The sequence below is a fragment of the Sminthopsis crassicaudata genome, chromosome 6 (genome assembly GCF_048593235.1).
Source record: "Sminthopsis crassicaudata isolate SCR6 chromosome 6, ASM4859323v1, whole genome shotgun sequence".
Lineage (NCBI taxonomy): Eukaryota > Metazoa > Chordata > Mammalia > Dasyuromorphia > Dasyuridae > Sminthopsis > Sminthopsis crassicaudata.
The window spans coordinates 151,857,993-151,884,489 of record NC_133622.1 but is presented as its reverse complement, the minus strand read 5'-3'; the positions used below and the strand labels follow the sequence as shown (position 1 = coordinate 151,884,489).

At 33.0% G+C, this 26,497-nt stretch overlaps 1 protein-coding gene across 5 annotated transcripts in view; it reads left to right on the top strand.

The window, feature by feature from the left end:
• Window positions 1–26,497, top strand: part of HERC3 (HECT and RLD domain containing E3 ubiquitin protein ligase 3) — a 163,885-nt gene that overhangs the window by 9,777 nt on the left and 127,611 nt on the right. For all 5 annotated transcript variants that reach the window (XR_012483493.1, XR_012483494.1, XM_074275296.1 and 2 more), the window contains exons 3-6: window positions 334–591; window positions 22,815–22,974; window positions 23,975–24,051; window positions 26,241–26,462. Coding sequence is in view for 3 of the 5 variants with exons in the window: in XM_074275296.1 (XP_074131397.1) it covers window positions 363–591; window positions 22,815–22,974; window positions 23,975–24,051; window positions 26,241–26,462 (688 nt within the window). In the remaining 2 variants the exon portion in view is untranslated. The remainder of the gene's footprint in view (window positions 1–333; window positions 592–22,814; window positions 22,975–23,974; window positions 24,052–26,240; window positions 26,463–26,497) is intronic.

The window sequence follows — 26,497 nt, the reverse complement described above, 5'->3', positions numbered from 1 at the left end:
GTAAAACATAACTTAATGCTGCATAATTGTAATGACCAAGCTTGACTTTAAAGAAGAATTGAGAAAATTAACTTTCATTAATGGGAAAATGTAGATGATAGAATACTGCAGATACTATCAGATGCAATCAGTGTATTAATTTGGTTTCATGAACCACTTTTCTTCCTTTTTAAGTCTTTGTTATAAGGCCATTTACCATTTGTGATATGAAATAAAAAATACCAATAATTTAAAAAAATAAAATTTAGGGCATGTAAGAAATGTTAATGAAGTAAATGTTTTGCTTGCTGCATTCAGTGTTTTGTTTAAATTTCTTTTCCTTGATTCTTCTAGGCTACATGACTTGTTGAAGGAAAAAAAAAATGTTATGTTGGGGATATTGGTCTTTGGGCCATCCTGGTGGTATTAGCAGCAATCTCCAAGGAATTGTGACTGAGCCACAAGCATATGGATTTATTTCTGACAGAAGCATCAAAGAAGTGGCATGTGGAGGCAACCACTCTATTTTTTTACTGGAGGATGGGGAAGTTTATACATGTGGTTCGAACACCAAAGGACAACTGGGCCATGAAAGAGAAGGAAATAAGCCAGGTTAGTGGTTTAGACTGAGTTGAGCTTTGAATATATAGATATAGGAGTGGGATGGTAAAGGGAAGAGGAATGTTTGAAACTTTTTTTGCAAAGATCTAAAGTCTTTTGGGTAGCTAGCTGTATAAGTCTTTCTTTACATTTAGCTATTTAGTCCTATAATTTTTTTATCCTTTTCTTCTAGCTTAATTCATTTCATCAAAAATATCTTTTACCTTATTAGACAACTTTTATAAGATTAAATTCCAGGAGTAAAGAATTAGCATTCAAAGTTGTGAGAAAATAACTAGTTTTGATTTTTAGAGAATCAAAAAAAAAAAGAAGTTAATAGGGTTTTTTCCTATAATTGAAACCAAAAACATTATGATATTTTTGTCAGATGTGTCAAATGTTATTTTCTGAAGATTAAACATTCAGTTTTACAGCAAAAGTTCACCAATTATTGGCATTTTTATTTTTTTGTTTGTTCTTGATTCTGTCTTTCTTTGCACTTTGGAATGACTGATTCTGTTTCATTTTGGGCTTGAGTGAATTTTGAAGCACGTGATTTTCTCAGAGCAAGAGTCACTGAAGTGTTTTCTTTAAGTGGTACAATTTTTCTGTGTTTTCTTAGAATAACGTCCATTCTTAAGATCACAGAAATAAAATCACAACAAGAGAGAAATGAAATACATGCATGAAATCCAGTGGTCAGTTAATAGGGAATTAACTTAAAACTGGGGAAAGCAGCTCAATTTGTTTTCATCAAGTCAAGGTCACATATTCATTCTAAATCAGTCTAGTGGCATATATATAGCCATTACTGTCACAAAATGAAACTTTTAAAAAATGATTGCTTGTCCCAGGTAATTTGCATAACACCACATACATTTTTTCCTGCATCATATACTTTGAACATTAACTCTGGATTGAGACTGTTGACTTTTGGGGGCTGAGCCCCCCCAAAGCCAATTTGTGAAATGTTTGGGATTTTCTTACCTTCCTTCTCTTTTAGATTTTCTTTGTGTTCTGCTTTTTTATGTTGAAATGATTTTTTATTATTTTTTATTTTCCCCTTACATGTAAAATAATTAATTAATTAATTTTTATTTTTATTTTTTTTGCTGAGACAATTAGGTTGCCCAGGGTCATATAGCTAGGAAGTGTTAAGTGTGTGAGGTAACATTTGAACTCAGGTCCTCCTGACTTCAGGGCTGGTGCTCAGTCTACTGCACCATCTAGCTGCACCTAACATTTCTTTAAAAAAAAAAAAAAAAAGCTTTGAATTATAAATTCTGTTCCTTCTTTCTTACTCTTCTCTTCCCTGAGATGGTAAACAATCTGTTATAGGTAATATATGTTTAGTCATGTAAAACATTTCTTTTTTTGTCACATTAATCAATCTGATGTGTGAATAAGTGAAGCAGAATTGCTTTAATTTGCATTTCTCTAATAATGATTTAGAGCATTTTTTCATGTGACTATAGGTGTACACTTTGATTTCTTCTAGCAGCCTGTTCATATCCTTTGACTATTTGTCAATTAGGGAATGACTTGTATTCTTATAAATTTGACTTAGTTCTTTATACAGTTGAGAAATGATATACCTTGCTTTCTTACAGAGCATCCTAAAAAAATTTCCTCCCAAGATAGCCCACAGTACCCCATATCTATATATTACTACAGATCCTGTCCATATTCATATGTTCTGCTTAAGGCCCTAATTCTTGGTTTCCTAAAATGAGGATTGTAAACTAAGCAATGTGATACTCCTATATACTCAGGTGTTTGTGGTGGTTCAGTTTCTTTATGCAAGGCTATTTGTCTTTTAGCAGGAAATTTCTGGAGATGGAATGAAGTAGTCCCCCAAGAACATATCTTTAATGGAATTTGGGATACTTCCAGGTCATTGGGAGAGGTATTTTTGGAAAAGGAGTCTTGTTACTCAGCAGCTTTTTCTACCTATTTGAAGTGCTGGGTTGTTTTTTTGTTTTGTTTTGTTTGTTTGTTTTGTTTTTTGAGATCATCTTTTCAAATAAGAAAAAATTGAAAGTTGAAAAAATAAAAAAACATTTCCTATGTCTGATCCTCTTGCTCACTTATTTTCTCATCAAATACTTATTGAGCATAACTTTTATGAGGTACTCTGTGGAATGCAAAGATTAATGAAAGTAGTTCCTGTCCACAAGGAACTTGGTTTTGGAAAAGCTGGTCTTGATAATGTTGCATGATATAATAATAAGATTATCTCTTTCTTACAACAACACTGTTAGGTTGGTAGTATGTGGATCATTCCCATTTTAGAGATGAGGAAGCTAAAGCCAAGACATTAAGTGATTGCTAAAAATTAGGCAAGTATTATCATAGCCAGAATTTGAACTTGTGTCTTCCAATTCCAAGTATGGGGACCTTTCTACTATACCAAGTAAATAAGATTATATAATCTTTAATACCAGTAAATAAATCAAAAATGATTTATTGAATCCTTTAAAATATTAAATTAGGTGTCAGGAACTTATGTATCCATCTACCCTTCTGAATTAAAAAGTTGAACCTATAAATTTGATAAAATCCTGGCCTTTAACCATGAGAGTCAGGTGTCTGGATAAAAACTGAATGGTTAAGATATAGGCTTTCGGCTTCATGTTTTAAACATGATGTCAGATGGAGACCCTGAATTACCCTATAGGATCTTGGGATGAGTGAGATGAACTTAAGAGTTAGCATCTACAGTCTACCAGCATCAAAGGGATATAAAAAGATTTCAGGTCTGAAGAATTTTTGTTATAAGTCTCCAATGTGTTACAGATGAAGCATGGCCCAAGATAATGGTATAAATTTGGGGAAATGTATTCACATTAAAATTTCACCAGATTCTAGAAATGTTGATGTTGACAAGGTTAACCAGTTAAATATAAATTCCACAATACTTATAAATTTGTATATGCCTAATAATGTGGAAAGAAATGGGAAGCTTTTTTTTTTCCCTTCTTTTTAACTTATTGGTAGCTATGAGCCTTGCCAATTGCATTTGACTTTTGTTTTCAGTTGTGCAAAGTAGAATTAGTCTGTTTCCTACAGTATATTCACTCAGTACTGAGACAGAGAGTCATTAGCAGTGAGAGAAAGTGATGGGATCAGGAAAGAGGCCTGGTGATGGTATAGCTATGTCTAAGTAGCCTTTGCAATATTTGGAGAACATTAGGATGAATAGAGGGTATTTGTAGGAGGTAAATAAGCAGAAATAAGCTAAGTCTTGCTTGGAAGTCTGAAATTTAAATGCCATCTTATTGACTAGTATGGTTTAAAGAAAGGAGTTAAGAAAAGAAAGGAGTGAAAGATGAGAAGGTACATTACTTTTTTTCAGTAGCCAAGTTTCAGCTGAAAGGCTGAATAGAAAGGAGACCATAGAATGATTTTTTACACATGCATGTACCCACATGCACACACACATACGTGTATATATTTGCATATATATATATATGTGTGTGTGTATGTGTGTGCTTATTCGCATACCTTCCCTCCCCCTTAGCTCCCTACCTAATTGTATAACAACCGTCTCTAGAGCAGAGAACGGAGAGAAGAAAAATAAAGGGAAAAAAAAGAAAATGTACTTGATAACTTTGTTATATGTTTAAAGGAATGAATAGCAAGTTATACATAAGAGATTTGCAGTTTCATGTGCAGTCATTCTTTTTATTATACTATGTTATGGAAATGCTTATTTTATTCTATAAAAAAAAAAAAAAAAAAAGAAAGGAGACCATGTAAAGAAATTTGTTTTCTGATGAATTGTCAGCCTTCCTGGTTCTGGTTCACTAGATCCATTGATGAATTTTGAAATTTGAGTGAAAATGGTTAAGATGGCTTTTCTCAAATAGGTTGACTATTGGATATTCCTAATCAGCAACATTCATTAAGTACCTACTACATTTCAGACAATGTGTTAAACACTGGGGAAACTTAGAATGTAAAAAGACAGTCCCTACTTTCAGGATCTTACATTCTAGTCTCCCATGAATTGCATTCTAACATTCAGATACTATTAAAGTCATGGATAGCTGTAGCACAAAAGACACCTAAGTAATCTGATTTCAGGGAGTCATGAAGTTACCATTCCCATCTGGCTCAGAACCCCCAGGTCAGTTTCTGTGTTTGAATTTCTGCCTAGAGATCGATTCCTTTGACATTGTTACCTTGTTAAAGTGAAAGGCCCCTGGGAGAAGCAATAATAACTTAAAACTTTAAACTTTTCAGAATTACATATTACCATGTTTGAAGTACTATTTCTATTTTACAGATGAGGAAATTGAGACTCAAGGAGGTTAAATGATTTGTAACACAGCTAGTGTTAAATGCAGATTGGATGTTCATTTTTTTGAACATGTTGAAATTTTGAGTTCCAAATTTTTTTCCTTCCATACCTCCTCTAAGATGATAAGCAGTTTGATATAGTTTATATGCAGGCTTGAAACATGTGTCTAATCTGTTTTGGGATTCAGTTCTTTTCTTATTATACTGCATTTCATGAAAGAATGAAGAAGTACATAAATATATGATGTTGTAGAACAGATTGCTGTACTTAAGTTTCATATGCAGATTTCACCCTAGTGGGAATAGGTGGAAGGAGAACAGAAAGGAAGGAAGAATAAGAGCCTGAGGGCATTCTCCACTAAGGAAGAAAAGGATATAAGAAAGGGAGTTGGGGTATCCAGAATTACTAACATACTTGTTTCATAGTTTTACCCTGTTAGTATTTACTTGATTTATATCTCTTTAGTGTCTTGTTGTATATTTCTAAATCATTTATATGAATGAATAATCATTACGAATATTGTTTGTTGCAGTGACAAAAACATTCCATAGAAACCGAAGGCCAAATTAAAATGCTAGGAAGCTGAAATTTTTCTGTGCTATTGACTTGAAAACATTTTACTGTGTTCTGTTACTTTTCTGAGTAGTGATGCCCATAGGTGATTAATTGGCAGGGCCTTATAAAAAATACATATATGGACACAATCAAAAGTATTTATTATTTTTCTACTGTATGCTAAAATCTTGGTGTATGCAAAGACAAAAAAAAAATGTCCCTGCCCACAAAGAGCATATATCAGAATATATTCAAGGGAAACATAAACACTGATAAATAAATATAAAGTATATATGAAGTAAATACAAAGTAATTTGTGGGAATCATTTATTACTTGGGGATCTCAGGAAAGGCTTCTTGTTACTTGAACGGTGTAAAGGGCTGAAACTCTGAGTAGGTGCATTTGGACAACCGATTACTTAAGGCTAATTACTTATTGGACAATATTAGAATATGCTTGGAAAATGGCTCTTCCCACTATTCTGTGCTGGCTCTATCGTTTGGTGTATATAGAGAATTGTAGGAGAGACTAGGGGGTGGATAAGTCACTTTGGTGGTAGAGGAAGAGAAGGGAAGTCGTGGAGATCTTTGCGTCTATCCAATTCACTTCTACTAAAGAACAAGAATAAAGACCAAGGACTTTTGCTTATCCTGACTCCAGCTGATTCTAAGGTATCCAGGGTCCTAACTCGGTCTTCACAGAACGGGACTTTGAAGGAAGCTAGAGATTCTCAGAGACTGAAGTGAAGAGGCATTTTTGGGAATAGATGTTGGAGGCAAGAGATTGAATGTCATGTGTGAGGAATAGCATTGAGGTCAAGCTGGCCTAAACATAGTGTGTGTAAAGAGGAGAATGGGGTTTGTTATAAGCTTAAAAAGGTAGGTTAGAGCTAGTTCAGGAAGATCTGTAAGTGTCAGACAGAGAAGTTTGTATTTTATGTTTTAGACAAGAAGAAACTATTGGAGCTTTTCTCAGCAGGAGAATAAAGAAAGGGAAAAGCTCAGACAGAGTCTTTGGGTACTCACAGTTAGAGAGCTTAATAGGCGGTGTTGATCCAGCATTGGTGATTTGAGTCATAGCAGGTAGGAGGAGAACAAAGAAAGAGCAGTGTTATGAAAACCCAGAGAGGACTTTAGGTGACATTGATTGCTGTACTGAATCATATGCTCTTTTTGTAATAAAAATAAATAACACCATTTGTGATATTTTTCTATTCTTTTGTAATCTCTTCTCCCACTCCTTGAAATATCTTGAAAACCAATTCTTAAAGTATCTTCAAACTAGATCTGTTTTTATCACAAGGAATCTAGCAATGTAGATATATAGATTCAAGGAAATATATATACCTATATATACAACTTTCACTAGTTTTCCTCTAATGTCTCATTATGATGGATTATGGAGTTGAATGCTTCTTCCTCAAGCTATAATGAATCTTTGCTAGGATCTCGACAGCTGAAAGGGCTTTTGTTACCACATTAGTAACAACTTATACACACACACACACACACACACACACACACACACACACATATAAAATAGTCATTATAGGAATAACCTTATTTCAAACAAATTATCATTAGAAGGTTGGTCAGGTGGTGATTGATCTTTCTTGACTTTATCAACTTATGAAGATCATCTCTATATTCTAAGGCACAGAGGGGTTTCAATCTACATCAATCGAAGAAATAATCGCATGTAGCTTTGAACTAATGTTAGGAAAAACACAACTGTATGTACATTTGTTCATGTGAACCATTCTCTCCTACTCTTGCTTTCTCCCCCAAATAAGAAACTCATCACATTATTAACTCCTGAGAAATTTTTAATGTCATCTTATGGAACTTGTTTTGCATCTAGGATTCAATTTTAGCTTAAGATTCATTTGTTTTTGACCTAGTACAGTTAAGCATTATTAAGGTCACATCTGAAAGTTCACATCTCAAACTCCTGGGCCCAGCTTATTTATTTGAAAATTTGCTATGCTTTATCCCTCTCCCCATCTTTACTTCTCCATCTCCCATCTTTCCTTTCCTTTCTCTTCCTCTTCCATTTCCACCTACACAATATATCCCAAAGCATAAAGATTTTTTGTGATTCAGGGAATTATCAGATGGTTACATGACATCCTCACAACAGTGTAGATCAAAGATGTCAAAACATGTGGCCCACAACACTCTGGAAAAAGTAAAAATATAGTTAGTGAAATATTCAGCAAAATACATGAAAATATATAAAACAAAGATAACATTACATTTTATTTTATTTTAATTTAAAGCTTTTTATTTTCAAAATATATGCACAGATAATTTTTCAGCATTGACCCTTGCATAGCCTTGTATTTCAGATTTTACCCTCTTTCCTCCCACTCCCTTCTTTTAGATTGCAAGTAATCCAATATATATTATCCATAGATAATATATTTTAAAACTAAGTTAGTATGCAGCCTTCAAAGATGTTTTTATGTATATCTTATTGACTTTTCTCTATTTGAGTTTGAGATCAATGGGAGTTTTGGTGACAAAGTTTGACCTCTGAGCTACATCATAGTCCTACTACTCTTTCTTATCTCTTATTCTTGTCTGTGCTCGTTAGTAAATTGTCTTCAAGAATCTTACCCTTGAGATTTTTTGGCATTTCTGGAGTATCTCATAATGTAGAATGCCAATCTCTTAACCTTTATTATTGCTTCTTCCTTTTCTGATTATACATATTTATCACTAGTCATTACAGTGATTTTTATACCAAATTCTTTGTTGATAATATGCTGTAGCCTTTTTATGTTCTTTCATTGTATCTTTTCATCACTCGGTCAAAGACCTCAGTTTTGTTTCTTTTATGACTATGGTATCCCATGTTTGCAAGACATATACATCACCTGAAGATTTTTTAAAAACCATTTTTTTTTGTTTTAGGGGACTTATTAAAAGTATTATTAAATTATTAAAAGTAGAGTAAATTGTAATTTCTGAAATGGAATCCAGCCTTTTCTTCTTAATCAATTCTTAGTCCATTTTACTACTATCCATCTATATTGTCTGACTGATATATGAACTGGTGAAATCGCATTCCATCAATTGTATAACACAGTCAGAACAATATATATTCTTAATTTACTTGGTTTTGCTTGAGTAAAGAGTTAAAACAAACTATTGAATGAGCTTAAGAATTCTGGTCAATGCAGTGACCCCTCATGATTTCAAGAGGACTAATGATATAAAATGTTGCATACCTATTAGAAAAAGGGAAGGATTCAGGATATGGAATGAAATAAATAAACAAACAAACAAACAAATAAATATATATAAACACACACACACACACACACACACACACATATATATCTAATATAGGAATTTCACTTGTTTTGACTATGCTTGAGTGAGGTTTTTTATTTGAATGGGAGAAATAAGAGGAAGAGAATAAATTTTGTTCATTGAAAATTTAATTTAAAAAGCCATTTTGTGTAGTTCTAATTTGGTAAACTTGTAAAGAGTTTAGGGTTAGATTGCAATCAGCACAATGCTATCTGCAAATAGGACCTTCAGGAGGAGTTTAACAATCCACAGGAATCCCTTTACTATTTAGACTTTGTATCATGTCCTCTACAATATTAACAAATACTTTATTTTATGTTTCCCTTGATCATAGAACAAAGTATCTGTTACATCTTGCAACAAATCTTAAACGATTTTTAACATGTTCATGAGAGATAGCTAGGGGAAAGGGATATCTTCCTCCCTTCAGTGAGTTGGAGTAGTTTTCTGTTATCTCAAAGATCAAATATAGACTGTTAGATATTTGTGTTTAGTCATTTTCAGTCATTTACAACTAACTATAATACCATTTGGGATTTTTGATTTGCCATTTCCTTCTCCCATTCATTTTAAAGAGGAGAAAACTGAGGTAAAAGGGTAAAATGACCTTAATAAAAAGGAAGAAAGATGTCACTTTTTTAAAAAGTAGGCATATGGCTGAAGTTAATGGCATTTTCTTAATTATCTTTTTTTGGGTAGCAATAAAGTATGATTTTTTTGAAAACTTTAATTTTTTTCTAAGCTTAACCAGTACTACACAAAAAAACTTTTCCAAATATATAGTAGAACAGAAAAAGGGAACTTTACATAAAACTAAGAGTTTTACTATATATAGCTTCCTTTTCTTTTTATGTACATTAATACCCATATTTTTTCAACAAAACATATTTCATCATTGGCTGTTTTTTTAAATAGATTTCCCCCTCGATCTTGAAGGCTGTTCAACCTCTTGGTTGCTTAGGAATAAATTTTTTTTTTCCATCTTGAGTCTATAAGCACCTCTCTGTCAAAGACATGGGTAGCCTGTTTCATCATCAGTCTTCTGTGGATTGTAGTTGGTCATGGCCTTGATAAGAATTTTCAAGTCTCTTAATGTGATTTCCATTCCCAAATGTTTATCTTCTTTCAGATATCTTGAGAACTGATAGTGTAGCATCTTTAAAATTTCAAAAACCAGTATATTCTTTCTAAGGGTTTGCAATAAGAAAAAAAAAAAAAAGTGAAATCAGGTAAAATTAAGACTTGCAAAATAAGAGAGTGAAACATTATCAATTCCAAATGTAGCCTTCATTAGCTTTATCATATAACAAAACACTTTCTATCTTGTTTAATTTATTTTCCCTTTTAAAAATAATGACAAGTGGTATAAACCATAATTTGTTTAGTCATTCTCTAATTAATATTGTTGGTTTAAAAGGCACACGTAGTTTAGTGATGACTTTTATAGTTTTGGTGCAAATTGCTTTCTGGAAAGGCTGTATCAATTCATAATTCTTGGCTTGTCAAGCATTATAGTGCTTGTTTTCTTGCAGTTACTTCTCTTTTTAAAAAAAATCTTTGCCATTCTTATGGGCATGAAGATAAAACCCAGAATTTCTTTAATTTGTGTTTCTCTATTCTTCTCCTAGTTTTCTCTATTCTCACTAATTTAGAGCATTTTTTTTTTCATATGACTACTGGTAACTTGAATTTCTACTTTTGACAAACTTCTGGGTCATATCCTTTGACCATTTATCGATTGGAGAATGACTCTTGTTCCTATATGGTTGGATCAGCTGATGTCTTGGATATCAGAACTTTTATCAGAGAAATTTGCTTTAGTGTTATCCTTTTCAGTCATGGTTTTGCTTCTAATTTTAATTGCAGTGATTTTGTTTATGTTGGAACTTTTCCATTTTGTGGAATTAGAACAAATTCATTTTATCTGCTGTGCTTTTCTCCTTTTTTCTCTAATCTAGTTGTAAGTGATATTTTCTTTCTTGTTTTTCCAATAAATATCCTCCCCTAAGTTATGGAACTACTTGGAGCTTCCTTTGGCATGTAGTATGAGATACTGGTCTGAACAATTTCTGCTTTGCAATTTTTGTTAAACAATCCGTTCTTAATCCCCATAGTTGGAGGATCTTTGCCTTTATTAAACACTTGCTTATTATTTGTGTAGCTAGTTCCTGTTGATCAATTTTTTATGCAATAGTTTTGATGATTGCTGCCTTATAGTATAGTTTGAAAACTAGTACAACTAAATCTCTTTTCTTTCCATCTTTTTCCATTATTTCCCTTGAGATTCTTGACTTGACTTGATTATCTGGATGGATTTTGTTATTATATTCTAGTTTTATAAATTCCTTTTTTGGTAGTTTAAGTGGTGTGGCACTGAATAAGTACATTAATCCATGTACATTACCATTTTTATTTTATTGACATAGTATATCATAGTATATGTATGTTTATTGTGAGTTTCATTAATATATTTTGTAATTGTATTGATATCATTCTTGAGCATCTTAGTAGGTACAGTCCCATATATTTTATATGTTCTGTAGTAATTTTGAATTGAATTTCTTTCTGACATTTCTGATGTCTTTTGCTAGTAGCATATCCCAAATATATTTTTTTACATGTTGTTCCTTTGCTTAAGTTATTAATGTTTTTATTTGATTCTTTAGGCTTTTCTAAGTAGACACACCAAAGCAGCTGTTTCCTTATTTTGTGTATTTTATTTTTTAAATGTCTTTTTCTTCTCTTACTGCTATAGTTAATGTTTCTAGTACTGAATAAAAAAATAGTAGTGGTAATGAACATTTCTTATTGGAGAAGACTCTAGCATATCTCTGTTACATATAATGTTGGATTGTTATAAATCCAGTGCCTGAATGGGTCTCTGAAGGAAAGAAACAATTCACTGGAATGTTAGGGGGTTTGCCTCTTTAGCAATCCCAAGTTGCTGCCCTTTCAAGGGGAATCTAAATTGTTAGAGCAGTAGTTTAAGCTGGAGATCTGTGTGATATTACTAATGTGAAAGTATAACCTATTAGAAAGGGGAATAGAATTGTATCAGTTTTGTAAGGTGTGTTCTTCAGTGCATTTTGGAGTGAGGATCAGTTTTGGACTGTGGGAATTTCTAGCATATCTAGCAATGTAAGATAGTAGAAAGACTACTGCTGAGTTTAGAATCAAGAAACCAGGGTTTGAAGCCTAGCTTTTGTAACTTTGAACAAATAATTTCCTCTGTGAGCTTTTAGATTCCTCATCTATAACATGATGGATTTGGCTAAATGACTTAAAATTACTTTTAGCTTTAAATCTTATGGACTATAAGCTGCAATGATAAGGATGAATTATGGAAAACTAAAATTTTAAAAGAAATCAATTTTCTTTCTTGTTTTATCTTCATTTTTGCATATTGTTTCCTTAATTAAAAAAGCAAAAGAACTGGTTTAATAGCACACACAATTTCTTATTTCAAGAAACCAAAGGAAATCAAGGACCATGTATGTTTCTCTCTATCATGCTTAATGCTTTTTTTTTTTTTATCATCACCATATTTTGTATTGTCAGAAACCTGTGCCATTTCTGAATTATGTAGAACATGAGGTGATTTTGATCTTTGTTGATATGCCTTTTAGTTTTATATTTACAAATTCCTTGTATCACTTTTTCTTACCATTTTGTGAATGCTTGCCTATGTGACTTTGCTGTAAAACAATCTTTTTTGGCAAGCATACATTTGGCATTTAAACAATGTGACCAGCTCAATGGAATTGTGCTCTCTGCAGTAGATTTGGAAGCCTTGGCAATTTAATTCAAAAAAGGATCTTGGTATCTGGTATTTTATCCTGCCAGGTGATTTTCAGATTCTTCCTAAGACAATTAATTTACAAATTGATTAAATGTAGAATTCACTTCTGAAAATGGTTAGATATGTCCGTGAATCATTTGAGGTATTTTTTTCCAAACATTCTAACTATCACACTTATTGCTTGTGTGAATTTTGACTAGTTGTTTAATCTAGAATACTGGGCCTATAGTCAAGAAGTCAGGAGTCAGGAAGACCTAATTTCGAGTCTGGTCTCAGATACTTACTAAGTAGTATGACTCTAACCTTTTTTATTGACCTTAAGTTTCACCACTTATATAATGGGGATAATAATTACACCTAGCTCCTAGGATTGGTGTGAGGCTCAAATGAGATCATAATTGTAAAGTACTTATTAGCACAGTGCCTGGTATGGAGTAGGAACTATGTAAATGCTTATTCCCCTCCCTCTTTTCTCCTTGATTGCCTCATCTTTAAAATAAAAGAGTTGGACTAGATGATGTAAGGTTTTTCCCAGTCTATGTCTGTGAGACAGGGATTCAAGACTGTTTCATCAACCTAGATGAAGTATTTTAAAATCACCCATCTTCCATTTCCTAATGCCCTCTGTCCCCATTAGCAAACTTCAATTGTTGTTTATAATTCTAATTTAAAAAAAATTCTGTTTATATTGGTAGTTCCAGTTCAGACTTAGACATCTACATTTTTTTTCTTATTTTGATATACCTTTCCCTAGAAAGCAGAATGATAATTTGACTAATACTGATTTACTCGAATTCCTTTGTAATTTTAAGAGGCAGCATAAAAGATTTTGGAGTTATGGGGCCAAATCTGGCTCTTCCATAAACAACTATTTGATCTTAGCCATTTCACTTAAGCTATCAAGGCCTCAGTTTCCCCAACTTTAAATAAGGTACCTCTATCATCTCTAGATGTCTATGAAACAGTCAGTTCTCATTTGGCCTTTTTGGTGCCAATTATAACAATCCTTGTTTGTTATTTGCTTGATTATTATGTCTTTTATCTGAAAAAAAAAAACTCATATATGCTATCTTTGGGATGTTGTGACATTACTTTCTCTTCTTTCTCTCCATATCTGTCTGACCATTTTTTTCTTGTTCTCCTTTGTTGGTTCTTGGTATCACACTCTCTAATTGTTGGTGTCCCTCAAGGTCCTGTCTTGGAAATGTTTCTCTTCTCCCTTCCTCTCCTTATCATCTTCTGTGTTCTGAATTGTCATCTCTGTAATGACCATCTTCCATGCCTGGAGTGTGCTCCTCACCCTTTGCGGTCTCTTGGGATTCTTAAGCAGTCTTTTACATGAAGTCTTTTCTGATTCTCCTGCCACACCCAAACTGTTCCTGTCCTCCCATAAATAGAAAACAAAATTTCTATTTATGTGCATTTAAGAACTGTTTCACTTTTGTCTTTGTCTCTTTTACAGTGCTTGGAGCATAGTAGATGTTTGACATCTTAAAACTTAGTGAACCAGTTCTAGTGGTGCAACTTGTAATTCCTGATTCCAGAGAGGCTGAGGCTGGAAGCACTCCGAGAGTTCTGAGCTGCAGTGGACCGAGCTGACTAGGTGTCTGCACTAAGTTTAATATTAATATAGTGAGCCCACAGAAGGAGAGGCTACATGGAGGGCAAGTTGGAAATGGAGCTAGTCAAAGTTTTCATGCTTATTAGTGTGACTAGACCCTTGAATGGTGAATATACTTCCAGCTAGGACAATATAGGGAGAGTCATAAAAACTTTAATAAGGCTAATTATAATCTAATAAGACTATTACATGTTAATATCTGTTAACATATAATGTCTATTATTATATGTTAATATCTAAAGGATATATGATTTCATTTGGTATGTGAACTCCCACTGCAGATCTTGATCCATCAATAACAGAGTTCAAGTTGCCTGATTTTCAGCAGTGCAAAAGTGGAAGGATTGGCCATCAGCCCCCAGGTTGTTCCAGAGAAGGGATTCATCACACTTCTTCCTAATATCATGCTCAGCACTCTCTCCGCCCATTACAGTATGTTCTGTCTTGTAGCATATTTTAATTATTTAAAAATATATTCATATGTCATCCCACCATACTTGGGAATTTTAAATTCAACAGCATAGAATTTTCTTTTTCCCTTTATCCTTTCATTCTCTCTGTCCCACCCATTCCTTCTCTATACAGGTGCTTTTAATTTTCTGGTTGACTGAATTAAACGTGTTTGGGTGGGGAGTATTTATATGTCTTTAAAGTATAAATGCTGTGTTCAGATTCATGAATTGTCAAGAAACTGTTCAATTATGCTTAACTGTAGCCAGATTTGTGTTTCTCAGAATATGATATATATATATATATATATATATATATATATATATATATATATATATATATATATATATATATATATATATATATATTCTTAGAATATAACACCTGGGAGATGTTAATGATGTTTATATACATTCACTACAGTGGCTTATTTATATATCACCTGTATTATGTTTAGATACATTCTGTTTAAAGAAATTACAACAAAATCATCCTATTGAAGGAGACTTATTTTTCAGAATACTCATCAAACTTTAGAAATCAGTGACACAACTAAGTGGATTTCCAACTGTATGGCAGTGCCTTGTGGATAATTTAAATTGTGGTATTTTGAAGGATTTAGAGCTGAAAGGGAGGTAAGCAAAGCCCAGAAGATAAAGTGTTAAGTATTTACATTCTAGCAAGTGGTAGATCTGGGGCTTTCCTGATATTTCAATTTAAATTCAAAACTTTGTGATTTGTTGTTTGACTCTTATTTGTCATTCAGTTTTAAAATCTCTTTCTTTTAATGATTTCATCTGGTTTTATAATTGGGCATTATTTGTTTTAGTTTGCAAGCATGACTGGTTACAGTAACCAGAATATAGTTCTTAGGCATCCCAAAGAATTGCATGCCAGTGTTAATCCAGGACTTCTATGTCTAGTGAAGTTGGTTCCATTTTTTAATACTTTGAACTCTCAAAGTATAGCTGTGCTTAGAAATTTATATTTGATCAAATTGAATAAAGATTACTTGTAAATTCTTTTTATATTATCCACCTTCTCTGTCCCCCAATTCCAAGGTCTAGTTTACATGTCAGCTACTTTATGAAGCCTTTCTGGATCTCTCTGTCAGGAATTGATCTTTTCTGTTTTAGAATCCTCTTACTAGGTTTTTATACTTCTAGTAGTATATTCTGTATATTTTGTAGTGACTTTAGGAATGTTTTCTCTCTTTTGCATATATTTTCTCTCACCATACATATAAAATATATACTATATAAAATGTTATTTAAAATATGTGTATATGTATATTTATAAATTAGATATGTGTGCATATATTCTATATATGTACACACATATATACATTTGGCACTAATTCTAAATAAGTAGGAATCATGCAAGAGGGTATTAAAAGAAATAATCAATTTTTCCAATTTTTAGTATGTATAATCTTGGTTATGTCACTTTGTGATTTTTGTGACGTGTGTGTGTGTGTGTGTGTGTATGTATATGTATATATATAAAATCACTAACCAGATTTCCAATAAGCATCTCAAATATATGTCCAAAATGGAACTCATTATTTTTTGCTTTAAACTTGCCCATCCTCCAAACTTAGCTATTTCTGTTAAGGATACCCCATTCTTTCTTAACTAATTTCTCAACTTTTTAAGTATTTTTAACTCTACTTTTTTTCCTCCTGAAGCAATTGGGATACACAATATTGGGAACTATGCTAAAAAAAAACTATAAAACTGTATATCCTTTTACTCATCAATATTACTACTAGTTCTCTACTTCAAAAAGATCAAAGAAGAAGGAAGAGGATTTTAAGTACCAAAAAATTATAGCCTACAGTAGCAAAGAATTGGAAAGTGAGATGATGCTTGTCAAATGAGGAGTGTCTGAAGGAGTTATATAAGTGTAATAGAATATTATTGTGTTGTAAGAAAATGATGAAATGATAATTTAACAAAACATGGGAAAACTATATATAAACTGGTAAAAAGTGAAGTGAGTAGAAAGAAGAAAGTAATATAACAGCAATGATAGAATTCGTTTGCAAAATAATATCTTTTCTTTGGGAATTCATTTATGGATCTTCCAATTTCTTTGCTGCTACCAGATTTTACAAATTCTCTTTCTTGTTCTCTTAATGTAGGTATTTTCTATCCTTTTATCCTTTTGTTTTGTGAATTTTCTTAGTGTATAATTGCATAAAATAGTTTTCAATATTTTTTTCTGATTTTTCCTTCATTTGTAGTAAATTCTTTATACGGTAGTAAATTTTTAAATATTTAACGTTGGCAGTTTTATTTTCCTTTCTCCTTTTAAAAATTAGATTATGATAGATACTGTAAATGTAAATTTAAGCACATACTTTAACCTCACACATTTTCCTGGCTTATTTAGAATACCATAGTTTTTTGTTTTCAATTTTATTCATCTCTTGATTTTTCAGACTTCCTATTTTGATGTTTAGTGAAATTTTTTTTTTAATTTGTCGTTTTGGTATACTGCTTTTCTAGTATTTTTTTTAAAGTTGCATGCCTAGTTCATTAATTTGTTTTCCATCTTTTGTTGATGAAACTGTTAGTAATATAAATTTTACCTTAAACACACCTTTTGCTTCATCCCAGACATTTTGTTATGTTGTCCCATTGTTGTCTTTTTCTTTGATGAAATTATCTACAGTTCCTTATGACTTTTTCATTGACCTAACAATTCTCAGATATTAACTTGTTTAGTCTACAATTAATTTTTAATCCTTGTTTCAAATGGCATTTTTTGAATATAATTCATATTATGTTATAGTTAATAAAGGATGTGTTCAGGTTTTTTGGTGGAAATTTTTTTTGAAGTTTTTATGCTTCTATGATTTTTTGTAAACTTGGCATTTAGATGCTGTATTCAACATTTTCTTATTTATCTTTTTTGTTAGATTTATCTAGGTCTAAAAGTGGCATGTTGAGCTCAACAGCTATTACAAATAAATATGTCAAATTTCCCTGGCAAATTGATTCATTACTCTTTTTTTTTCTCAATCTCTTTTTAACTCTTTACAGTTGTCTTTTGACTTCATCAGTACAGCAAAACTACTTTCTTTAAAGTTATTCAAAATCACTTAGTTGTAATCTAATGGAATATTCTCAATCCTCATCCTTCTTGACCCTCTCTGAAGCTTTTGACACTGTTGATCACTCTCTTTTCCTTGATATTCTCTTCTGTCTAGATTTTTGTGATACCATTCTCTTCTGGTTCTCTTCCTACCTGACTATGTCTTCTCAGTCTCCTTTGTTTGTATCTTCATCCAGATTGGCTACAGACCTCTTTCCTGGTCCCTTATCTACCTCTATATACACTACTTTACTTGGAGATTTCATTCACTCCCTTGAATTTAATTACCATCTCTATGTTGATGATAATGGGATAGCCTACCTATCCTGTTTCAGCTTCTCTGCTGAACTCTAGTCTTGCATCTCCATCAGCCTTTCATATCTCTAACTGTATGTCTATATAAACTATATGTCCAATAAACTTAGCATATGTAAAACTGAACCCATTATCTTTCCTCTCAAAGCCTCTCTTCTATGAGAGTATTACCATCCTTCCTATCACTCAGATTCACAATTTAGGTGCCATCCTCAGTTCCTCACTATTTCTCTCATGTTTCTAGTCATGTTAACTCCTGTCATTTTCTTCTTCTTTTCTTTATTCTTTTCTTAATAATAACTTTTTATTTTCAAAATACATGCAAAGATAGTTTTCAACTTTCACCCTTGCAAAACTTTGTTCCAAAATTTTCTCCTATCCTTCCTCTAGACAGCAAGTAGTCCAATATATATTAAACTTGTGTAATTCTTCTATACATATTTCTACATTTATCATGCTGCACAAGAAAAAATCAGATCAAAAAGGAAAAAAAACAAGCAAACAGCAACAAAGGTGGAAATACTATATTATGATCCATATTTAGTCCCCATAGGAGAGAACAGATGGCTCTCTCCATCACAAGTACATTGGAATTGTCCTGAATAACTTCATTGTTGAAAGAGTTGAAAGAGATCCATCACAGTTGATCATCACATAATCTTGTTGCTTTGTACAAATGTTCTTTTGGTTTTACTTACTTCACTCAGCATGAGTTCGTGAAAGTCTCTCCAAAGTCCTGTCATTTTCAACTTAATTTCTATCAAAAATTCCACCTTTTCTCCTCTGACACTGCTACAGCAATGGTGGAGAACCCTAGACTTTTGCAACAACCTAATTGGTCTTTCTGCCACAAATCTCTCCCTATTCCAATCTTCCCCCTTTTAACTGCCAAATTGATATTCCTAAACCAAGATCAACTGTATCACACTTCTACCCCATTTGGTAAACATTTCCTCCAAATCAAATATAATTTCCTCTTTTTTTGCTTTTTAAAGTCTTTTCTAACTCAAACCCTTTTTACCTTTTCAATCTTTTAAAACCTTGTACCTTTCCTTCCCCACATATTTTGGATTCACTTATACATAATCCCACTGATAACTTATCTCTGGACATTTTCACTGGCTGTCCCTTTATGCCTGGAACATTCTTCTTCCTCATCCCCATCTCCTGGCTTCCCAGGCTTTCTTCAAGAAAATTCCTGTGTTCAAGAAGTCTTCCATGATCTTCTTTAGGTTTTGTACCTTTCTTATGATGATACTCTTAATTTACCCTGAATATATATTATTTGCATATTGTCTTCCTCATATGACTGTGAGTTCCCTGAGATTAGTGAATGTTTTTGTCATTTTCTGTATCTCCATTTTTGCTTTTGTGTCTTCTGAGATAATAGTTGCTACTTCTGCTTTTTTGGAGTTTGGTTGAAGCAAAATAGCTTTTGCCATATCTACTTATTTTGATTCTCTGTGAACCTGTTTCAAGTGTACTTTTTACAGCATCTTCTTGCTAGAATCTGCTTTCCAATTCATTCTTCTATCCTTTTCCTTTTTATGGGTCAGTTCTTTTTAGTCAGGTTAATGATCATGACTGTATTCTATACAGTATCCACATTACAAAGAAGAAAGTGATAAAAAGAATAAAATATTTGTGATCCATGTTTACCATGTTCTGATTCTTTTCAGTTGCTCCTCTCTTTTTCCTCCTTAGTGTAGATCACAGAATGTCATCTGTTTCCTTTTTCTCCCCTTTTTTCTTCCATTCATATTTTACCCTCTGAAGTTGTAGTTATTTTGCTTATGATTAATCCCTCCCTAACTCTTCTCTCCCTCTTAATTCCCTATCTTCCTGCCCCTGACCATTTTCTTGTTGAGTTTAATGTATTCCTAAGCTAACTCCGTGTTTGTTTGCATTCATTTCAAAGTTGTTTCCCAGAAGTCATTTCTCCAAACTTTTTTGTACCTTTGTCTTATAAACTCAGTTATATGAGAAACTATAATACTGCTTTTGTATTGTATTCCTCTTCCCTTTTCTTTCCTTTAACAGTTTATGTATCTTGTATCTTATTCCTTTCCCTCCATTACCTTTGAAGATGTTCTTAGTGACATGTTTCTTGTTTTTCTGTTAGAATGTAAACAGTTCATCATCAAGTAGTACATTCTAATTGAATCTTGTGTTTGCAATAGCTCTTGTTTTTCTTTAGGAATACTTGGAATTATTTATTTGATAGAGGGCCATTTCCCCCTGTAGAATTAAGTTTTTTGATAGCTCATTCTTTGCTTTAATATTGTGCCTTTTGGAATATTCTGTTCTAAGGTCTTCTGTGCAGCTAGGAGGCACATGGGATAGAGTGCCAGGTCTGGAGTCAGGAAGACTCATTTTCTTGAGTTCAGATTGTCTTAGACATTTACTAGCTTTATGATTCCAGATAAGTCACTTAACTCTATTTACCTCAGGTTTCTCATCTGTAAAATGAACTGGAGAAGCAAATAGCAAATTATTCCAGTATCTTTGCCAAGAAAAACCCCAAATGGGGTCATGAAAAGTTAGGCATGACTGAAAATGAATGAACAACAACAAAAAAGCTCTTCTATATTCTTTATTAAGATTGCTGCCAAATCTTGTATGATCTTGACAGTGATTCTTGGGTACTTGCATTTCTTGTAAGGCTGGGAGGGTGGGGTTGGTATTTCCTGCCACTGCTTCCGGAACATATTGATTACTGTATTCTTCAAAAACTTCTAGGTTGGCTCAGGCCTACTAGTTACTGACTCTGGTGCACTCTTAAGTCTGAGTTTTGCAGCCTCCTAATATAATCAGGGGTCAAAGCAACGGCTGCAGAAAGCAAGAGTTCCTGAATTTATCTTGATCTGGACTGGAACCTGTAGATACAACTGCAAACCTTTGGTTTCTCTGACTTGGTTTTTATATTTGGAGACTTCCATTCTAAGCCCATCCTTTTCTAGTTTGATCTCTTCCCTTCTATGAGGTCTACAATTGAAGTCTCAAGTTTCCCTGTTTTGGTTTCTGGCCTACCTACAAGTAAGCTTCTGTTCATTGTACTTTGGGGGCAACTTTTTCTGGCTAGACACCTTCCTTAGTGTCCACAGGTCTGGCTGCTAGTTTGTATAGATCTGATCTGGACGGATAGACTTTTTGTCTTTTTTCTTTTTTCCCCCATGGGATTTCCTTATCATTTCTCAATCTAGGGAGTTTTTTTTTTGCTAGACTGTTGTATGTGAGCTCAGCTGTTATGCTGCTGCTTACTCTGCTGTTTTGAGTTTGATTCCTTTAACTTTGGAGATACATACTTAATGTCTCTTGTTCAGTGTTTATCATCCCTGGCCTGGGCAGCAGACTGTCACTTTATTTCTATAATCCTCAGTTTTCTCATATGTAAAATGGGGACAATAATATTTGTACTATTTACTTTATGGAACTACTGTGATCTTTTGTAAACTTTAAAGTTCCATATAAATGTTACAACAGCTAGGTGGCACAGTGAATAGAGAATTGGACCACAAGTCAGAAAGATCTGAATTTAAATCCAACCTCAAGATACTAACTGTTTGACCCTGGGCAAGTCACTTAACTCTGCCTCAGTTTCCACATTTGCCACATGAACTGGAAAAATAAATGTTAAAGCCATTCCAATATCTTTGCCAAAAAACAAACAAAACAAACAAAACCAAACCCAAATAGAGTCACAAAGAATTGAACATGACTGAAACAGCTGAACAATATAAATAGTATAAAAATATTATTCTTGCTTTTTCATCCACCTATTATCTGTTCATCTTTATATTCCCTCTACCAGTGCCAGTCTGGAATTCTGTCAATTGTTTTGTAATTTATAGTCTCATAGAACTGCCTATAGTACTGGGAGCTTATGACTTGCCCAGGGTCACCTGGAGGCAGGGCTTGAACCCAGGCTAACCTTACTTCTACTACCTTTTGTTCTTTCTTTTCTTTTTTTTTTTTTCTCTTCTCTTCTCTTCTTTTCTCTCTCTCTCTCTCTCTCTCTCTCTCTCTCTCTCTCTCTCTCTCTCTCTCTCTCTCTCTCTCTCTCTCTCTTTTTTTTTTTTTTTTTTTTTTTTTTTTTTTTTTTTTTTTTTTGCTGAGGCAATTGGGGTTAAGTGACTTTCCCCTAACCAGGAAGTATTAAGTGTCTGAGGTCAGATTTGAACTCAGGTCCTCTTGACTTTAAGGCTGGTGCTATATCCACTACATCAACTAGCCTCTGTTTTTTTTTTTTTTAAACCTATAATTTAATTAGTTCTTTCTAATGGTATAATTGTGATATCAATGATTAAATGTCTGTTATGTACCAGACACCATCTCTTTCATTTACTACTTTCCCCAATCCCAGTTTAAAATCTCCATCACGCTACTAGAATAATATGAGATTAAAATTGCTGATTCTCCAGGGCCTAATGTTTTTGATTGTTAATACCTGCTTTTCCTGTAATTTTAATTCTGTGTAGAGAGCAGTTTAGATAAATCAATTCAAAGCACTTTGGCTTTTTAAAATTAGATACATACAGAAAAAAGAAGGCTGTGTTTTTTAAATATGTGATGCTTTAAAATAATTGCTAGGTTTTTTTGTTTTCTTTTGTTTTTTGGCAAACCATACTTCAGAAATTTTCGGAGCTCAGTTGAAAGACCTTAATATATAGCATAGTGTTTGTATTAAAAAATAACAAAAACAATATTGTCTGCAGAGGTCATTATTTTAATAGTAGAAAGACATAAATTTCCTTTTTGTATTTTTTTTTTCTCAGAGCAAATTGGGGCTTTAGCAGATCAGCACATAGTCCACGTTGCCTGTGGCGAGTCTCATAGCTTGGCTCTTAGTGACCAGGGACAGCTCTTCTCTTGGGGTGCAGGTAGTGATGGACAACTTGGACATACAACTACTGAAGATTCTGTTGCAATACCCAGGTAAAATTGTTCTCTCCTAAAAGATTTTGGATTTCCAAAAATACTTTTAAATAGCCACACAATTAATTGCTAGAACATTTTTAACATTTGTTTTCCATTGCCTCTTTTCCTGTGCTCAGATATCATCTCACTGAAACATTCCAATAAAACATCTTTCTTCCTTTTTCCTCTTCCATCACCTCTTTTCTTCTAGAAAAGTAGAAATATTTCTGTTGTTTCCATCATCCCACCTTTTCTCCCTGACACAAATAATTTTTTTATTTAAAAGAGGGGAAAAAATAGGGTATTTTGATTCACTTAATCAAGGATTTTGGGGCTTATTCTTTCATAAACATATAGTGCCTTTTTTTTTTTTTTTTGATTTGTAAAATATGTTAAGTTAAATGAGGGATTTATGTGTAGGGAGGAAGTGGTTGTGGATTTTAATGAATTGGTCATGGATAAAAAATGAGGGGCAATTGATAGTCTGCATTTAATCATTAGTACCCATTATGGTTTCAAGAAATCCAGGGGAATTTGCCGAATTTGTTGGGCAAATTGATAAATCACAAATTCATTCAATATTGAAGCATTAAATGTGTTTGTGTGTTCATCTTATTTTAATGGAGTCTTTGTCACCATCTGGTAGGATCAGCCTGCCTTTTTATTGAATGTTTGGGATTTTCTTGATGTTCTTTTCAGTTAGCTTACCATACCTTTCCTTGATGGGCAAATTATAAAAAAATGTGCACATAGATTTTAATTCAGAATCAGTAGATTCTTTCCCTGGAAAATAACAGCTTGATTAAAGAAACAATATAGTTGTGATAAATTAGACTGTAAAAGAAAAATGGTGTTTTAGTACTATTTTTTGGGGTTATTGTTTTTTTTTTAATTAAAATTTAAAAAGTTACATTATTACAATGTTTTTTATTTAGCTGGCAACCTGATATGAGGACATATGATAAAATTGTAATCCAATTTTTAAAAAATAAAATCTTTTTTTTTGTTGTTGTTTTAGGTTAATAAAGAAACTCAATCAACAGATGATATTGCAGGTTTCCTGTGGCAACTGGCACTGCATGGCTCTTGCAGCTGGTAGTGTAAAATTAAATGTATAGTAGTTTGACATTGTTTTGGGGTTTTCTCTGTATGTGTGTATGGGAGGAATCTCAGCTCTTATTAGTCTCTTCCCCTCCTCCCCAGAAGAAAGTGACTGAGAACATGTCAATGACTATGACTATGTACTTATATATGTACTTTCCCATATCAACAAAATTTTGTGAGGATTTACATATTCTTTCCCATATTAACAAAATTTTGTGAGGGTTTATATACTTATAGGGATAAGTGGAAAACAGGCAAATCAAATGATGCCATATAAAAGACTATACCTTTACAATCATTAAGAGGTACAAAAAAGGTTAAACTTTTGTATTGTGAATTTTTTTAAAAAATTAATTTATGGAATAAAATTAAAAAGATGATTGCACATGAAAGTTTTAACTCAAGTTAGCAAACAAGTTAATTTTTGAAAGAGCAGTTGATTTGCAAAATACCAATTGAAAATTTCTTTAGTGAAGTATCTGCCAGACATATGTAAAAATAATTCAAGATTCCTTAAAAGGTATGGCAACAGATATATCTTTGCAAATTCTCAGATGATTGATGTTGAATGATGTCAAAAGTCAGGAGATGTATGCTTAACAAAGGAGTTTGCCACTGTCATGGCAAATATTCCACAAAATTTAAATGAAAAAGGGTAACTTTTTGGAGATGAGGTCAGACAAATGCTTATTTTCCAATGACATTGTGCTTATTGATTGCATCCAGGCTCAGAATATTGCAGAGCTTCCCAAATTAGATTATTCAAAAGATTTTGATCTAAGTATTGGTGCGAGAAGAAAAAAAGGATTAAAAAATTCAGATTATAATAGGCAATTGGAAGGAAAATCTATAAAATTTATCTATCAATACATTTATCTGGTTTTAATTTGAACTTGAAAAATAGTTCCAGAAGTATTCATGAACAGTACCAGGAGATTTGGCTCAGTTGCCTTTGGTAAATCATGAAATCTTTTAAGGACCTGAAGTTTCTCTCAACAACACAAAGCTCCAACTTTTAAACAATAATATTATTCCATGTAATTCACCAGTAAGGAATTATTCAGAAGTGAAGAAGTGGTTGTGGATTTTAATGAATTGGTCATGGATAAAAAAGGAGGAGCAATTGATAGTCTGCATTTAGTCATTAGTACCCATTATGATTTCAAGAAATCCAGGGTAATTTGCCAAATTTGTTGGGCAAACTGATAAATCACAAATTCATTCAATATTGAAGCATTAAATGTGTTTGTGTGTTTCAGCTTATTTTAATGGAATCTCTGTCACCATCTGGTAGGATCAGCCTGCCTTTTTATTGAGTGTTTGGGATTTTCTTGATGTTCTGTTCAGTTAGCTTACAAGGCAGGATTGTATTTCTTCAATTTTATTTCTGTTATTACCACTTTTACCCTAGTTGTTATATAGTACCACATAAACCAATAAATAAAAGTTTACTTTGAAGTGGACCCTGCTTGCAACAAAACTCATACTTATCAATCATTCTGCTAGAGATATCATAGGATGCTAGCAGTCTATATTGTTAAGTAATATATAAAAATTGTTGATATTCAATGTGCCTTTGTCTCTCCATAAGTTTTAATAGCCTGTGCATGGCATTAAAAACTTGTTCAGATCTTTCTTAATCACTCTTGGTCTTTACCAGTTGTGATAGAAGCAGTATTCTGACCTATTTTCTTCCCATTCCATTAGGTTAGTTTTTCTTAAGAGCAAGTTGTCTCAGGAGAATAAAGGCTTAGGCTTTTGACATTTTTATCACCTGAATATAAAACAATTACAAAAAGTTTCAAGTTCTCTTTCTGATACTTGGCTGGTAGATCATGAAAGTTAGCTTGCTGAAGGACCTTTTACCAGCTTGAGATATCCTCATTGCCTGTCTTTTTGAATATGTTTCTACTATGGTTAGATAAATTTTCTTTTGTTAATTATTGGATGACCTACAAGTGTCTCATTTTGTTTTAGCATTGAAATTAAACTACTGAAATGAGTCAGGCCCAGCTCAACAATGAAATTTTAGTTATCAAAATTTTTGTTCTTATAAAAAGTTAACTCTGTCCTCTGCTTTTCAGCTGGAGGATATAGGTCCAGGGTACCCACTTGGCTATTTCTGCAAATGGAATTATAATTTTGCTGTAGTGATGTTAATTTGCACTTTCTTCTTTCAGATGGGCAGTTCTTCACTTGGGGACAGAACCGCCATGGGCAGTTGGGGCTGGGGAAAGAATTCCCTTCCCAAGCTAGTCCCCAGAGAGTGAAATCCTTAGAGGGGATCCCCCTGGCTCAGGTTGCTGCTGGAGGGGCACACAGCTTTGCCTTGTCTCTCTCTGGAGCTGTATTTGGATGGGGAAGGAACAATGCTGGTCAGCTGGGACTCAGTGATGAAACAGGTTTGTAAACTTTTCACCTTTGCCTTTTGAAAAAA